Here is a 16,133-nt window from a genome sequence, read left to right on the forward strand (position 1 = left end):
GATTCAGCATGCCTCGAAACGTACTTTGAAAAAAAAGGAAACTGATTTTCTGGGCTGTTTTCCAACAATGAGGGATTTGTAGGATATATATTGTTCCTTATGCTCATTCTTCAAAATAAGACTCATGACAAGTGCTAATTTATGTTTGGTTGGATCTCTTTTCACCAACACGTTTCCCCACAGCGAAAGTGTATTTAGCAGACAAGAAAAAAAAAGAACATCTGCCCCTTAATTCAATGTGACACTTTGTCACATTCTATGTAAAAAAAAAAAAAAAAAGTGATGCAGCAGTGGGAGCCACAATAAGAATTTGAACCAAGCAGTGATCAAACTCAGCCCCTCCAAAATGGCACCTCGGTGGTGTGAATCTCATCTGTGAAACGTAAATGGAATTGGGCGTATCGCTGAAACAGACACGGCTCGTGGAAGGCACTTTTATGTTCCTTTGGACGTAAATCAGCCTTCTTGCCTGCAAGTCATTACCATTGTTTTTACACCTCTCGTGACAAAAATCTGTTAGGCATTCTTATACACAAAGTAGATCAACAACAATAAGTACAGGATAGAAATCAGTGCTTCTAATTTTTTTTATTTTTTTTATTTTTTTTACTTGTGGTCTACAGGTGCAAGTGGGCAACTTTCGGCACACCATCGCCAAAGTGCAGTTGGGCGGCAGCGAGCTGGCCATCGTGGTGTCCATCGTGGTGTGCTGCGTCCTGCTGCTGCTCTGCACCGTAGGTAGGTCACCAGGAGGGCCAGGAGATGGACAATCCAGATGTGACTCAGACAAATAAAGGGAACCCGCTGCACAAAGGCCTCGTTGTTGCCCCGCGCTGATCGTTTCAGCAGACGCTTTGATTAACATGTTAATTGAGAAGGATGTCACTCATTTGGTTAAAAAAAAAAGTCATTTAGGTTTGTATAGTCTTCTCCCCATACAAGGGTCAAAACTTGTCTAGTTACATAATTGCAACAATAACTCAGAAAAAGGAAAAACTACTGCCAACAAGAGGGAAAACAACACGCAACATTAATATGTCACAATGGCAGAAGAAACATTCCTACTCTATATTATTTCTTATATATGTATTTTCTTCTTGTGTGTGTGTGTGTCTCCAGCCCTTGTTGTGTATTGCACAAAGAGCCGAAGGGCGGAACGCTACTGGCAGAAAACTTTACTCCAAATGGAGGAGATGGAGTCCCAGATCAGAGAGGAGATCCGTAAAGGTGTGTTTAATGCACATACACACAAACACACACTTGCCATTTTCTCAGAACGCGTCCGGATGTCAAACAGATGTTCCGTGTCAGTTAGTGAGAGCGAAATATAGAGCACTTTTTATTTGTGTTGTTTTGTGCACTTTTTTTGCGCCGGTTCATGTTTGTCGGAGGCTTTGCTGGGTTTTCCACTGTGACAAGGTGATAGATTTGTTGACAGATTTGTGCCTAGTAAGCGTGACTCCTAAAGGAAGGCCGGCTCCTGACAAGCCATCAGTCACATGCAGTCACGGTGATTTGGTAACGTCGCCTCCGCGGGGGCAAGGCTGCGACGCGCACGCGTGTGTTTCTAGGCCATGCGAGCGGAGATCTGGTGAAGGCCGCTGCACGTCTACGAGTGACCAGATTTATGGCTTGGAGATAAGAGGAATGGAGGGAGGAAGCCGGAGGGGTTGGAGTCAAGGCGCCCGGTCCGAGGAAAAGCAGAAGCGCGCTGGACACCAGAGTGGGGGAGAGCAGAGCAGAGCAGAGCAGAGCAGGACAGGACAGGCCACTTAGGATGGATTTGCGACCTAGTTGAGTGGCTACAGAGGAAGACGCAGAATAGGGAGGAAAGCGAGATGGGAAATGGACACCTTCAAGCTGACAGGAAGGGGAGGTTGTGGGTGTGAACGGACTGCTGCTTTAGAACACATTAGTGGGCTGCAAGATAGATTACGCACGAGAATGCTTTTCATCAGCTCGTCTCGTTTTGTTTACCGTCTCGTTTCTTGGGATTGGTTCGGATTCATCCACACGAGTACTTTTAAAATAATTCCCTAAGTCACAGCTTGATTTTCCTCAACTGCTGGTCACCTCTGCTTGAAATCAGCGACATCCAAACAGATCGTCTAGTCCCTGAAATTATTTTACAAATAAATATATCATCAATATCTGGTTTTAGTGTTTTCCGGGAAAAGAAATTGTAAAAATGATGTATGACAGCAGATCCAGGAAATGAACTGATGCAATCCCGTGTTAAAATCTCTTAATAACTGAAATCATGTCTGTTTGGACGGATATCACAAAGCCTAGGAGAAATTGCTGGCACACTTCTTTTTTTTTTTTTTTTTTTTTTTTTTTGAGAGAGAGAAAACAAAAGGAAACAAGAGCGCTCAGCGGAGCATAGACCCCCGCCAAGGCTGAACAAAGGTATCAGGTTGTGCTCGAGCGGGCAAGTTGTCCCTCCTGGCTTTGGGTCGAGTCGCACATCACGTCCCGCATTCGTAAATAGAATCTGTAATAACATGAAGATGAAAAATGGTGAAGCAAAAAAGCTTGGTGAGTACAGACAAATGAGACATCTTTGTCCTTTCAGGCTTTGCGGAGCTACAGACGGACATGACGGACCTGACCAAGGAGCTCAATCGCAGCCAGGGCATCCCCTTCCTGGAGTACAAACAATTTGTCACCCGCACCTTCTTTCCAAAGGTGACCATTTCACTTTGTCTCCCTTATCTGATTTCCACAGACACTCGTTTTTCCTCTCACGGCTGTTGAGTTAATCCGCTCTCCCGCCGTTTTGGAATTTGCGTCACAATTCACAGCTTTGGGGCTTTAAACGCACAGTTGGTATTGTTGCGTGTTGTTCGCGATGTCTAAATTGGCACCCTGGCGATCCGTTAATGTATTCTCTATAGGTAAGCAATTTTCTGACATGTGAGCCACCCTGAAGGGGTCCGTCACTGCGTGGGTATTTTTACATAAACAACTCAGCATGTTTTATCTTGCAAGAGCAGGCGTGGACTTTCAAGGAGACAGAACAATGGCGGGCACCGAGACAAGGGAACTTTTCACTCTGATTTGTCAAATCGCACTCAGCTCACACGCCCACGCCGGGCAAGCTCTCCCGCTTTGCACTGGCGGCCATGTTGGACACTACCGGTCTGAGTGGAATCCCAATTTTTGTTTTCTGCCTTTCTCTCGTGCGTTCCTTTTGAATCTTTTGAAAGTTCCCTCTCAGGACGTTTGGTTAGAACCAGTTTCGAAGATCAGCTTCCACAGCTATAATTGCGCCCACTTTAGCACTGCAAACCTCTACTAGTCCATTTACGGGCCTCTCGGCGTCCCCTTTGGTTTGGGTCTTAAAACATTCAAGACATCCCCTTTTTCTGTTTCTGAAGTTGTCCAAACACGTGTCTTTCAGATGTGCTCCGATTACGAGAGGAGTTTGGTTCAGCCCGCCTACGAATACGATGCTTTGGGCCCTCGAGCTCTGCCGGAGACACATCCGCTGCTGCAGGACTGGCAGGTGAGGGGTTAAGCCATTAGAAAGTTTGCTGGCGCACGTTTCTGCCAGAGTGCCTTGATTTGGGTCCTTACTATTCTGCGCCTTCCCAACTGGGTCACACTGAAGCATCTTAGGGCTCCGCTGTGGGCTTGTTGGTGAGTAAAAAAAAAAAAAAAGCGTAGCGTGCATTTTGTCATTGCGCGCCTGCGTGAGTAGTTAATGCTTCATGCGGCATAGTACGAACTCCCTTTTAGCCCACTTTGGACATTGTCATGGAAATTGTTGTTTTGTGAAGGGGGGGGGGGGGGGGGGTCAGACAAAAGAGGGGGAGGGCACGCGCTTTCACACCTGTCTGCCCACCGAATGCGATTGCACATTACGAAAGAAAGTAACAATTGCCAGCTAGTTTTGGAGGAATTGGGGCTGTCTAACTGTGATAAAGTGCCCTCCGTCCGAGTCGTCTTCCTAGGAAGTGTTTCCAGGTCGCGGAAAATAAATCTCAGAGGTGAGTATTTATCTTAATGGGCACCTCTGTTCTCTTTCTGTCATCCTGCAAAGTGCACCGTATGGTCGCTGCTCAGTCACGCCCTTACATAGGCCAGCCAGAGCCATTAAGCGGATTCTGCATATTTGGCTGATGAATGGGCTGAAAGAGATAAGATGGGAGCAGCAGGCACACACGGCCAAATAATTGTCTGCACCCCTCAGGCCAGCAGCCCGACCAGACCTAACGTGGAGGAAGGCATCACTCTGTTCGCCACTCTTCTCAATAACAAGCACTTCCTCATCACCTTCGTCCACGCCCTGGAGCAACAGAAGGACTTTGCTGTACGAGACAGGTAAGCATCTCTTTGCAATCTGCTTTGTGATGAATCGGCTTCCTGTTCATATGCTTTTTGAAAGTAGCTGTAAGTTAACAAATCGGCATATTAACTCTCTGGATACCGTTAATGGAGCTGAACGGCATTTGGCACTTTTTTTTTATTTATTACTCATCTCCCTCCTCTCTTCTGCTCATCTACTCAATATTTCAGGTGCAGTCTGGCTTCCCTGCTCACCATCGCCCTCCATGGCAAGCTGGAGTATTACACCAGCATCATGAAAGACCTGCTGGTGGACCTCATCGATGCATCAGCCTCCAAGAACCCCAAGCTGATGCTGCGCCGCACTGAGTCTGTGGTGGAGAAAATGCTCACCAACTGGATGTCCATCTGCATGTACAGCTACCTCAAAGTGAGGATGAGCATTTTTGGACGCTTCTGCTTTGTTGAAGGCATCATCAACAAGCGAAAAGTGTCCATTTGCCTCAAGTTCCCACAAACTATCATCTAACGCTGAACTCGTGTGTGCTGGCTCATTCTTCAGGAAACCGTGGGCGAGCCATTTTTCCTCCTGCTGTGCGCAATCAAGCAGCAGATCAACAAGGGCTCCATAGACGCCATCACGGGGAAAGCCCGCTACACCCTTAACGAGGAGTGGCTACTCCGTGAGAATATCGAAGCCAAGCCGCAGGTGGGAGGGAGCCCCTCGTCGGCTCGCCGCTCTTGACTGACGGCGAGCTTATGAAAAGAAAACATGGTGAAATTGGAACCTTTCAAAACATAGCGCTCCGTGTTTGTTTTCGCAGAACATCAATGTGTCCTTCCAGGGCTGTGGCATGGACTCGCTATCTGTCAAGGTTATGAATATGGACACCATCTGCCAGGTGAAGGAGAAAATCATCGAAGCCTTTTATAAAAACTTGCCGTTCTCCCAGTGGCCCCGAGCGGAAGACGTGGACCTGGGTAAGAGCGCCGATTATTTTCATTCTCTCTCGCGTGGGAGATTTGACAGTCCCCTCCGCAAAAGGTCAATTCCTCTCACGAGGCCACGTTAACCCGCGGCCGCAATAAAATAAATGACAGGATGCATGGAGGAGATTGTACGGTAATAATCACGAGAATTATTGCTTCCAAAAGCCGACGAGCTCGCGGCGCTGATATGATGAATGGCCCGAGAGTATTTCAGCGAGCCTTGACGTCCGGAGTCACGGCACGGCTGACCCCTGTCTCGGCTTTTTTTTTTTTTTTTTCTTTCACCTCCTTCCCAATGTGTATGGAAACTCCCTGGTCTTTTTTCACCTGACTTCCAATCTGTCATCTTCTGTCCCCTCAGAGTGGTTTGACTCTGGCAGCAACAGCAAACCTCTGCAGGACCTGGACAACTCCTCGGTCATGGAGGATGGCCGAAAGAAACTCAACACCATCTTCCATTACCAGGTAAGAGCCGGCTTGATTTTTTATGTATGTTACCTGATACAGTACATTTTATAAACACATGTCAAAGACATTATAAGAAATGAGATCCACCCTTTTTTTGGTGAAAGTAACTTTGACAATAAATTTGCTTTACTGACATGAGCAGCCTGGTTAAACTTTAAGAGTGTCAAAATGTCTTGATGCTTGAGTGCTTCCATGTCAAAAAAATCTTTGACGCAAAGTCATCACATTGCTAACTTATTGAATTTCCACTGATAGATTCCGTTTCAATTTTAAACTCATGGTTTTCAAAATTTCTAAATAAAATCAAGAGTCAGCAGTCCCATTCCAAATTCCCACAGCTATTTTCTCTGCCCTCACCAAATCCTGCTTGTGTCGTCTGAAATTACAAGCTCACAAATTTTGACCAAATGATTGATTTCTTTTTTAAGATTGATATCTTGTTTTGACGTTCAACAGACACTTGTTTTCTCCTTTAATTGCAACACAAACACAACGAACACCCGCTAAGCATCTGCAGATGAAAACAAGCCAAGAGGAATGTCTCTGCGTGTTTGCTTATGTCCACATTCATTTGTGCGCGAGTAAACAGACACTGGCCGACCCGCTTACCTTTGACCTCCTACCTGTACACGTTAAGTGCTCTGTTTAGTTTTGCTCAACCGTCAAAGCAGAAAGCCGCTGCGTGGACTCACGGTCCTGGGTCAGTGGCAAAGTCTTACGATCCCTAGGCCAGCAAACACGTCCGCCCCCCGGGGGCCTCGGATGCACTCGCACTCACCTCTGACCCCGCCACCTCTGTCTGTCTTCTCGTTGTTCTTCCTCTAGATCCCAGAAGGGGCGTCGCTCGCCATGAGCCTGCAAGACAAGAAAGAGAACACCCTGGGGAGAGGTAGGTCACCTTCCAATCATGTTAAAAGTGTAACATTAAGTGGGGACGACCTATTTTAGGCAGTAATATTGTAGGGCCGGCCCAAATGTCCCCCAGCCACATCTCAAGGCAATCTCGGGCTAGCCAGGAGAAGCGTCCAAGGCGGGATGTAGCCTGTCTGGCTCGTAGCTTCCACAATAGGCAGCAGACCCGAGCTGTGTTGCGTTGGGGTTTTGTCCATCAAAAAAAACAAATAGGCTTATGTTGACAAAAGCTGGCTGCGACTTGAAAGCACTTGAGGGGGTGTCATGAGCCTGCACGGCTCAAAACACGGTGAGTGGTGTTGAGGGTCTGGAGCGAGGCCCACTGGGAAGCGCCACCGACTGGCACGCAACATTTGGACAGTCATCTTGCCATCCGTGTGCTCTCAAACACGTCTCCGCGTTGCTCCATCCAAATGCTTCATCTTCCTGTTTTGGTCATCTTCAAGTGACCACTTGTTACTGGGTGATTTTTTTTCCAAGTGGGCAAGGAGAGCAGCACAAGATAACATGAAAAGCCTTTTTTTTTTTCCTGTCCTGGCAAAACCCGACGAGCAGACACCAACGGGGAAAATCCGACTGGAAATAGCCCCTGTTGTCACTCATTAGGCCACGCCCCTTCAAAAACCACAACACACAACTCATTCACGTTTCCCAGGCGCTAAAGTTTGACTATATAAGAAGCAGCGGCTTCCAAAGATGGCCGAGCATTAGCATCTCATTTGAAGCCAATGGCAGATTTGGTGTGCGTCTCTCTCAATTTGCTTCTGCTTTCTCCCCTTTCACTCGTAATCTCTCTCCTTCACGCTATCTGACAGCTTCCCTCTCCTTCCATCCGGCCCACGGTCCACCTTAATCACTTTCTCCCCTACCTTCGCCTCCTCTCAATGTCTTTTTGTTTTTTGTTTTTTTTCCTCCAACCGAGCTGTCACCAGCTTCCCGCTCGAGCCGTCTTATTCTCTCTGTTGTTGATTGCACATTGTTTCTTCTGTTTTTGTTTTTTTTGTCTCTAGTCAAAGATCTGGACACAGAAAAGTACGTTCACTTGGTAAGTTACCGCTCCTGGATTCTATAAGTAGTCTTTCAGTGTTGCCACAGCGAGTGTGGTGATAAAGAGAATGGGGGTGAGCAGAGGTGAGAAGGAAAGCCGCCCGCCGTGTGGAAAGAGCGACGCTAATGCAGCTTAAGCTCTTTTATAACGTCTGCCAAGATACGAGCCCTTTGACTTTTGAATAATGAGTTCTTGGAGCGCAATTTGCCGGGTGAATAGTCCGTTTTTAAGGGCCGATTTGTCGTCTTTTTTTTTTTTTTCTTTGACACTAGGCTATGCATTTGCATTTAGGCCCGCTGTGCCAGTCTGATATGTGATCTCATAAACAGCAAGCGGTAGACCCCCCACCCCCACCCCTGGCTTGAAAAATGATTTTCTATGTCTACGCCGATGTGGCTCGTGGATCATGTGTCTAACGCGTGTAACAGAGAAATTCTTCAGCCATTCATTTCGCGTTCTCATGAGGAGCTTTCCAAGCAAAGCATGTGCCTGACTCGAGCGCTCACGGTGTTTCAGGTCCTTCCCCACGACGAGCTGATGGAGACCAAGAAGTCACACAGGCAAAGCCACCGCAAGAAGGTGCTGCCTGAAATCTACCTGACACGCCTTCTCTCTACCAAGGTGACACACGCAAACGCACACGAGTGGATTTGCGCAGACATCATGAATCTGCTCGTCTTTTCCTCCAAAGGGAACGCTCCAGAAGTTCCTGGATGACCTTTTTCAGGCCATCCTCAGCATCCCCCCAGAACAGCCCCCACTGGCTATCAAATATTTCTTTGACTTTCTGGAGGAGCAGGCCGACAAACGGGGCATCACTGACCCGGATACCTTACACATCTGGAAAACCAACAGGTGAGCAAAGCAAACTGCGACGCGAGTCCAAGTGGCATCTTTTCAAGGCTTCCCCTTGTGCCTGCTCAGTTTACCGCTGCGATTCTGGGTCAACATCCTGAAGAATCCCCAGTTTGTCTTTGACATCGACAAGACGGATCACATGGACGCGTGTCTGTCCGTCATTGCGCAGGCCTTCATTGACGCCTGCTCCGTTTCCGACCTGCAGCTGGGCAAGGTCAGAACATGCGACACCGACCTTCAGAAAATGTAGCGTTAGCATAGGGGCTAATGGAGATCCACTTGAGTGTAGATATATTTGGGTCCCTGCTAAGATGTCAATCTAGTGTATGTAGCTTCCTGGTTCACAAAGGCCATGCATATGTAAGACAGGGCCACCAACTTTGACCTCCAGAAGGCATCTGTGAAGCCCCTGAGTCATCCGACTGTCAGCTCCATCTACCTCACCTTGTCTCATTTCAGGCAGGCTGACTGCTCTAAGGTCACAAGCACCACACATCTCGCTTGTGGCTGTGTGTGTGCGCGTGTGTGTGTGTGTGTGTGTGTGTGTGTGTGTGTGTGTGTGTGTGTGTGTGTGTGTGTGTGTGTGTGTGTGTCTAAGCTCAAATGTCACTGTCTTCACTGTTCACAAATGTGTCTCATCCCTCTGACACCGTGACCCCGTGAACACGCTCCGCTTCCTGTCTCTCCCTGGCTGACTTCCTTCCCGGGAGGGAAGCGAGCAGTCAGCAAATGATGCTCCTACTTTGCTTCACGCCTTCATTTTACTTGCTTGTTTAACCTAGTGTTTTGTTTTTTTTCTCATTTCGGATTGGACCTCCTGAGACAACCCAGTCGTTTTCTTTTAAAAAACAATTTCATACATATGTCGATATTTTGTCCCTCAAATGGGTGTGACATTTTATTTTAAAGGTGAATCATTTGATTCAGTTTGATTCAGTGGGTTTATGATTCAATTCAAAATGATCCAACTCAGTTTAGGAAGTTACGATCCAGTGAATTACTTGTCATTTTATAATATGAATGAACTTCTGAGTCAATTACTGGAGTATTGAAATAGATATATTTCTAGAAATGGTGCATGTTGAGCTGAGCGTGGGGGGCAGAATGGGCCACGCAGGGTCTAGATTAGCAACATCAAACGAAGCCATGCCCCCCGTTTCCATGGAAACTCTCTTATCTGGCGAGAAGCACGCTCACACAGGGGTGAGAGGTCACCGGGGGGTTGGCAAACAGATGGGCCAACGGCAGGAAGTGACCTTGCGAACAGGAAGCGAGAGGGTTTGCTATCAGAAGGAGCCACTTTGGACATCAATGCACACACACGCACAAACACGTCATGTGACACAAATAACTCATGACACACAAGTTGTGTTGTAAGCACATTTGCAATAACCCCCCCCCACCCCAACCTCCAGCCCTTGTCCTACTTTTTCCTTTCATGTCCCCTTCCTCCATTTGCTCACAAGTGTAGTCGCCATTAAAAGCTGACTGTGCCCACAACCAACTTTTATTTCTGCATGAGTGAGAGCGAGGCAGGAAATAGAAAGAGTGGCTGGCATGAAGGAGAATAGAGCAATGTTCCTGGTCTTCCTCCCTCTGTTGCCTCGCTCGGAAAGTTGATTGACGTGACGTCTATTTGACTTGCTTTGAGGTTGTTTGAATTGAAACGCGTCTTTTGGCAGGATTCTCCGACCAACAAGCTGCTGTACGCCAAGGAAATCCCAGAGTACAAGAAGAGGGTGCAGTGCTACTACAAGCAGATCCAGGAAATGGCGCCTCTCAGCGAGCAGGAGATGAACGCTCACCTGGCCGAGGAGTCTCGAGTGAGTAACGCCCTCAAATGTGCCGAGAACAAGAAAGAAAAAAAAAATTCATAGGATGGCTAAAACTATTTTGCAGAAGTACAGAAATGAATTCAACACCAACCTGGCCTTGACGGAGATCTACAAATACGCCAAGAGATACAGACACCAGGTAGGAGCTTCTTAAAACAAACATCAGACCTCAATGTTCCACCATATTTTGACGTACAAACAAAAATGGTGCAGCAACTCATGTAGACTGGCAATATAACAATACGAAGGGGTTTATTTTCTTAATAGTCACTTTAAGTTGTCTTCATCTGTCTGCATGTTAGGGCCAGTCTCAAAGTTGTCTTTATGTCACGTTCTGGTCGCGTCCAGGTGGTGACCGCCCTGGAGTGCAACCCGACGGCGCGTCGCACTCAACTGCAGCACAAGTTTGAGCAGGTGGTCGCCCTGGTGGAAGACAACATCTACGAGTGCTGCAGTGAAGCCTGAGTCTCCGGCCACCAGATCCGCCTTTGCCGCCGTCATCGTCGTTTCGCCCGGAGTGAAACGTAGCGAGGAGGCTTCCCAACGCATCGGCGATGCAGAGAAGAGACTTTTGTATCGTCGGCGGGACCCGAAGCCTGGCCGGTCTTAATGCACTGAACCTTTCCCCGAGGGAACGAGCCAATGATGCACTGCACTGTATTATAATGTCCATAGCAATATTTATAGATGTGTTGTCATGCTTTGGAGTGGCCGTCTGTCCGTAGGAGACCACGACGGCGATTAAAGTCGTCGGTAGAGCCTGTAACGTTCTCAGGTGTGACTCCCCACCGTCGGTGCTTTGAACTTTTTGTCCCAATGTGCTTTGCGGGTCAAGTAGAGACGAGTGGAGCGACTCACTGGGAAGAGTCGCCGTTCAAGTATTGAACGTTATTGAAACCGTCCACGCGTGGACATTTGGACCAAACCAGAGGGAAATGTACATTTATGACCAACGTGATTTCCGTATTATCTCAAGACAAATGTCTCATATAACTGTATTTGTGATGCCAAATGATTTGTGAGCGTGGGTGAAATAAACGACAGTATTTAGGGTTTTGATTACGTCTGTGATTGAGCGAGATTTGATCATCGAGAGAGACAAAGGAAGATGAGCAGAAGTTAGACATGAGGAATGAAGATTGCATGTGGATCACTTTCAAATAATGACTGTGGGAAGGAGTTGAAGAATTGGATCCAAGCAGATTGGAACAGGTGGAGCAAGAGTCGCTGCTAAGATGGAGAGGAAACTTTAGTAGACAAAGGCCAGGTCAGCCATGATGTACGCCTGGATGCGAGATAATGAACGTTTTCTTCTTTCAGAGTTATGAGGCTTGGAAATGAGATCATCGGAGGGAGAGCCAGGGAGAAAAGTTTGGGAGAGACGACTTGGTTTGGACACATTCAAGGGAGAGATAAGTATGGAGCTGCAAGACATGATGACAGAAAGGAGGATGCAGAAAATAGACATCCATGAGAAAGGATAACACGCTGTGGCGACCCCTAACGGGAGATGCCCAAAGGAAAAGAAGAAGTGCAACAATCGGCCAAGGAGCATCTGGAGCTACTTAGAAAGCCTCGTAAAAGGAAAAGAGTGAAAGAGAGAAAAGCCAGACAGACGTTGAGCTTTCTTTTTACTGCAAGACATGAAAGAAAGAAATGTCACAAAACCTTTTCCACAATCCACCAAATGATCACGTGTGGCTTCGGTGGGGTCTGCTCAAACCCTAAAAGACATAGAACTGGTTGGAATTCAGCCATTAGCGTGACTCTTGACTGCTGGACAATCAGTCGTATCGATATTACGATACTTTAATATGACTGCTTTTTTTTTTGTCTTAAATTATGGGGGGGGGGGCAATCCAACGCAACCAGTCGCTACTTCCAGCCGCGTAACGAGATTAAATTAACATGTCTCAAAGTCACTGTGCCTTACTGTACAGCAGAGGTCGGCAAGTAGGGGCCCGCGGGCTAATTTTGGCCCAACATCTATTCTGTCTGGCACGCGAGATGACGTTAATATGATGTATTAAAAAATAATAATAATAACAAGATTTTTTTTCAACCCCATATTTTTTCAAAAGAAAAAAAGGGCATATATTTGTATGCCATACAACAATCCCATCAAATTGGAAACATTTATTGAGGTATGATAGTGACAACAACAGGTGGAACATCCTGTTTCAGTTCTCCATGACGCACAGGTCGGAACGGTATTGACAAGCGAGTGCAAGTAATCTTCTGCAAAAAACAACAACAAAGTGTCCTGTCTCCCTCCTCCAAAAGGCAAGGTAAAAAATAGTATAGATTTCATTAAATTAACAACATAACAAGGTCTGTTCAAATGGAATTAAATTAAATGCATTTTAAAAGTAAGATGATTTAATATAATAAAAAATCATTTAAATAGTAGGGACCCTCCCAAAATAAGCAATTTTTTTTGGCCCACGTCCAAAAGTAATTGCTGACCCCTGAACTAGGCTTTCAAACTAGGGTTAGGGTTTCCAAATAGGGTTTTAAAACATGGTTAGGGTCTCCAACTAGGTTTTAAAACTAGGGTTAGGGTTTCCGGCGAGGGTTTCAAGCTACTTTTAGGGTTTCCAAGATTAGGGTTTCTAACTAGGCTTAGGGTTTCCGACTAGGGTTTCTAACCAGTTTTGGGATCGCTAATTAGGGTTTCAAATTAGGGTTAGGGTTTCTGATTAGGGTTTTAAAACATGGTTAGGGTTTCCAACTAGGTTTTAAAACTAGGGTTAGGGTTTCCCGCGAGGGTTTCAAGCTACTTTTAGGGTTTCCAAGATTAGGGTTCCTAACTAGGCTTAGGGTTAGGGTTTCCGACTAGGGTTTCCAACCGGTTTTGGGATCGCTAATTAGGGTTTCAAATTAGGGTTAGGGTTTCCGATTAGGGTTTTAAAACATGGTTAGGGTTTCCAACTAGGTTTTAAAACTAGGGTTAGGGTTTCCGGCTAGGGTTTCAAGCTACTTTTAGGGTTTCCAAGATTAGAGTTTCTAACTAGGCTTAGGGTTAGGGTTTCCGACTAGGGTTTCCAACCAGTTTTGGGATCGCTAATTAGGGTTTCAAATTTGGGTTAGGGTTTCCGATTAGGGTTTTAAAACATGGTTAGGGTTTCCAACTAGGTTTTAAAACTAGGGTTAGGGTTTCCGGCGAGGGTTTCAAGCTACTTTTAGGGTTTCCAAGATTAGGGTTTCTAACTAGGTTTAGGGTTAGGGTTTCCAACTAGGGTTTCCAACCAGTTTTGGGATCGCTAATTAGGGTTTCAAACTAGGGTTAGGGTTTCCAAATAGGGTTTTAAAACATGGTTAGGGTTCCCAACTAGGTTTTAAAACTAGGGTTAGGGTTTCCGGCGAGGGTTTCAAGCTACTTTTAGGGTTTCCAAGATTAGGGTTTCTAACTAGATTTAGGGTTAGGGTTTCCAACTAGGGTTTCCAACCAGTTTTGGGATCGCTAATTAGGGTTTCAAACTAGGGTTAGGGTTTCCAAATAGGGTTTTAAAACATGGTTAGGGTTCCCAACTAGGTTTTAAAACTAGGGTTAGGGTTTCCGACGAGGGTTTTAAACTACTTTTAGGGTTTTCAAGATTAGGGTTCCTAACTAGGTTTAGGGTTAGGGTTTCCGACTAGGGTTTCCAACCAGTTTTGGGATCGCTAATTAGGGTTTCAAACTAGGGTTAGGGTTTCCGATTAGGGTTTTAAAACATGGTTAGGGTTTCCAACTAGGTTTTAAAACTAGGGTTAGGGTTTCCGGCGAGGGTTTCAAGCTACTTTTAGGGTTTCCAAGATTAGGGTTTCTAACTAGGCTTAGGGTTTCCGACTAGGGTTTCCAACCAGTTTTGGGATCGCTAATTAGGGTTTCAAACTAGGGTTAGGGTTTCCGATTAGGGTTTTAAAACATGGTTAGGGTCTCCAACTAGGTTTTAAAACTAGGGTTAGGGTTTCCGGCGAGGGTTTCAAGCTACTTTTAGGGTTTCCAAGATTAGGGTTTCTAACTAGGCTTAGGGTTAGGGTTTCCGACTAGGGTTTCCAACCAGTTTTAGGATCGCTAATTAGGGTTTCAAACTAGGGTTAGGGTTTCCGATTAGGGTTTTAAAACATGGTTAGGGTCTCCAACTAGGTTTTAAAACTAGGGTTAGGGTTTCCGGCGAGGGTTTCAAGCTACTTTTAGGGTTTCCAAGATTAGGGTTTCTAACTAGGCTTAGGGTTAGGGTTTCCGACTAGGGTTTCCAACCAGTTTTGGGATCGCTAATTAGGGTTTCAAACTAGGGTTAGGGTTTCCGATTAGGGTTTTAAAACATGGTTAGGGTCTCCAACTAGGTTTTAAAACTAGGGTTAGGGTTTCCGGCGAGGGTTTCAAGCTACTTTTAGGGTTTCCAAGATTAGGGTTTCTAACTAGGTTTAGGGTTAGGGTTTCCAACTAGGGTTTCCAACCAGTTTTGGGATCGCTAATTAGGGTTTCAAACTAGGGTTAGGGTTTCTAAATAGGGTTTTAAAACATGGTTAGGGTTCCCAACTAGGTTTTAAAACTAGGGTTAGGGTTTCCGACGAGGGTTTCAAGCTACTTTTAGGGTTTCCAAGATTAGGGTTTCTAACTAGGTTTAGGGTTAGGGTTTCCAACTAGGGTTTCCAACCAGTTTTGGGATCGCTAATTAGGGTTTCAAACTAGGGTTAGGGTTTCCAAATAGGGTTTTAAAACATGGTTAGGGTTCCCAATTAGGTTTTAAAACTAGGGTTAGGGTTTCCGACGAGGGTTTTAAACTACTTTTAGGGTTTTCAAGATTAGGGTTCCTAACTAGGCTTAGGGTTAGGGTTTCCGACTAGGGTTTCCAACCAGTTTTGGGATCGCTAATTAGGGTTTCAAACTAGGGTTAGGGTTTCCGATTAGGGTTTTAAAACATGGTTAGGGTTTCCAACTAGGTTTTAAAACTAGGGTTAGGGTTTCTGGCGAGGGTTTCAAGCTACTTTTAGGGTTTCCAAGATTAGGGTTTCTAACTAGGCTTAGGGTTTCCGACTAGGGTTTCCAACCAGTTTTGGGATCGCTAATTAGGGTTTCAAACTAGGGTTAGGATTTCCGATTAGGGTTTTAAAACATGGTTAGGGTCTCCAACTAGGTTTTAAAACTAGGGTTAGGGTTTCCGGCGAGGGTTTCAAGCTACTTTTAGGGTTTCCAAGATTAGGGTTTCTAACTAGGCTTAGGGTTTCCGACTAGGGTTTCCAACCAGTTTTGGGATCGCTAATTAGGGTTTCAAACTAGGGTTAGGGTTTCCGATTAGGGTTTTAAAACATGGTTAGGGTCTCCAACTAGGTTTTAAAACTAGGGTTAGGGTTTCCGGCGAGGGTTTCAAGCTACTTTTAGGGTTTCCAAGATTAGGGTTTCTAACTAGGCTTAGGGTTTCCGACTAGGGTTTCCAACCAGTTTTGGGATCGCTAATTAGGGTTTCAAACTAGGGTTAGGGTTTCCGATTAGGGTTTTAAAACATGGTTAGGGTCTCCAACTAGGTTTTAAAACTAGGGTTAGGGTTTCCGGCGAGGGTTTCAAGCTACTTTTAGGGTTTCCAAGATTAGGGTTTCTAACTAGGCTTAGGGTTAGGGTTTCCGACCAGTTTTGGGATCGCTAATTAGGGTTTCAAACTAGGGTTAGGGTTGCCGATTAGGGTTTTAAAACATGGTTAGGGTCTCCAACTAGGTTTTAAAACTAGGGTTAGGGTTTCCGGCGAGGG

General features: G+C 45.9%; 1 protein-coding gene across 1 annotated transcript in view; it reads left to right on the forward strand.

Annotated features, from left to right (window-relative positions):
* The window catches only part of plxnd1 (plexin D1), a 50,834-nt gene extending 38,883 nt beyond the window's left edge, over positions 1–11,951 (forward strand). Inside the window, exons 21-37 of the mRNA XM_085918060.1 lie at positions 624–738; positions 1,120–1,227; positions 2,576–2,688; positions 3,404–3,508; positions 4,196–4,326; positions 4,522–4,720; positions 4,853–4,999; positions 5,115–5,271; positions 5,642–5,745; positions 6,574–6,637; positions 7,671–7,705; positions 8,225–8,329; positions 8,400–8,563; positions 8,633–8,780; positions 10,249–10,389; positions 10,466–10,540; positions 10,750–11,951. Of these exons, the coding sequence (XP_085774186.1) occupies positions 624–738; positions 1,120–1,227; positions 2,576–2,688; positions 3,404–3,508; positions 4,196–4,326; positions 4,522–4,720; positions 4,853–4,999; positions 5,115–5,271; positions 5,642–5,745; positions 6,574–6,637; positions 7,671–7,705; positions 8,225–8,329; positions 8,400–8,563; positions 8,633–8,780; positions 10,249–10,389; positions 10,466–10,540; positions 10,750–10,866 (2,028 nt within the window). The 3' untranslated portion in view covers positions 10,867–11,951. The remainder of the gene's footprint in view (positions 1–623; positions 739–1,119; positions 1,228–2,575; positions 2,689–3,403; positions 3,509–4,195; positions 4,327–4,521; positions 4,721–4,852; positions 5,000–5,114; positions 5,272–5,641; positions 5,746–6,573; positions 6,638–7,670; positions 7,706–8,224; positions 8,330–8,399; positions 8,564–8,632; positions 8,781–10,248; positions 10,390–10,465; positions 10,541–10,749) is intronic.
* Positions 11,952–16,133: the final 4,182 nt, after the last annotated feature.

The sequence above is a fragment of the Syngnathus leptorhynchus genome, chromosome 1 (assembly GCF_054491065.1).
Source record: "Syngnathus leptorhynchus isolate UIUO chromosome 1, UIUO_Slep, whole genome shotgun sequence".
NCBI classification, from domain to species: domain Eukaryota; kingdom Metazoa; phylum Chordata; class Actinopteri; order Syngnathiformes; family Syngnathidae; genus Syngnathus; species Syngnathus leptorhynchus.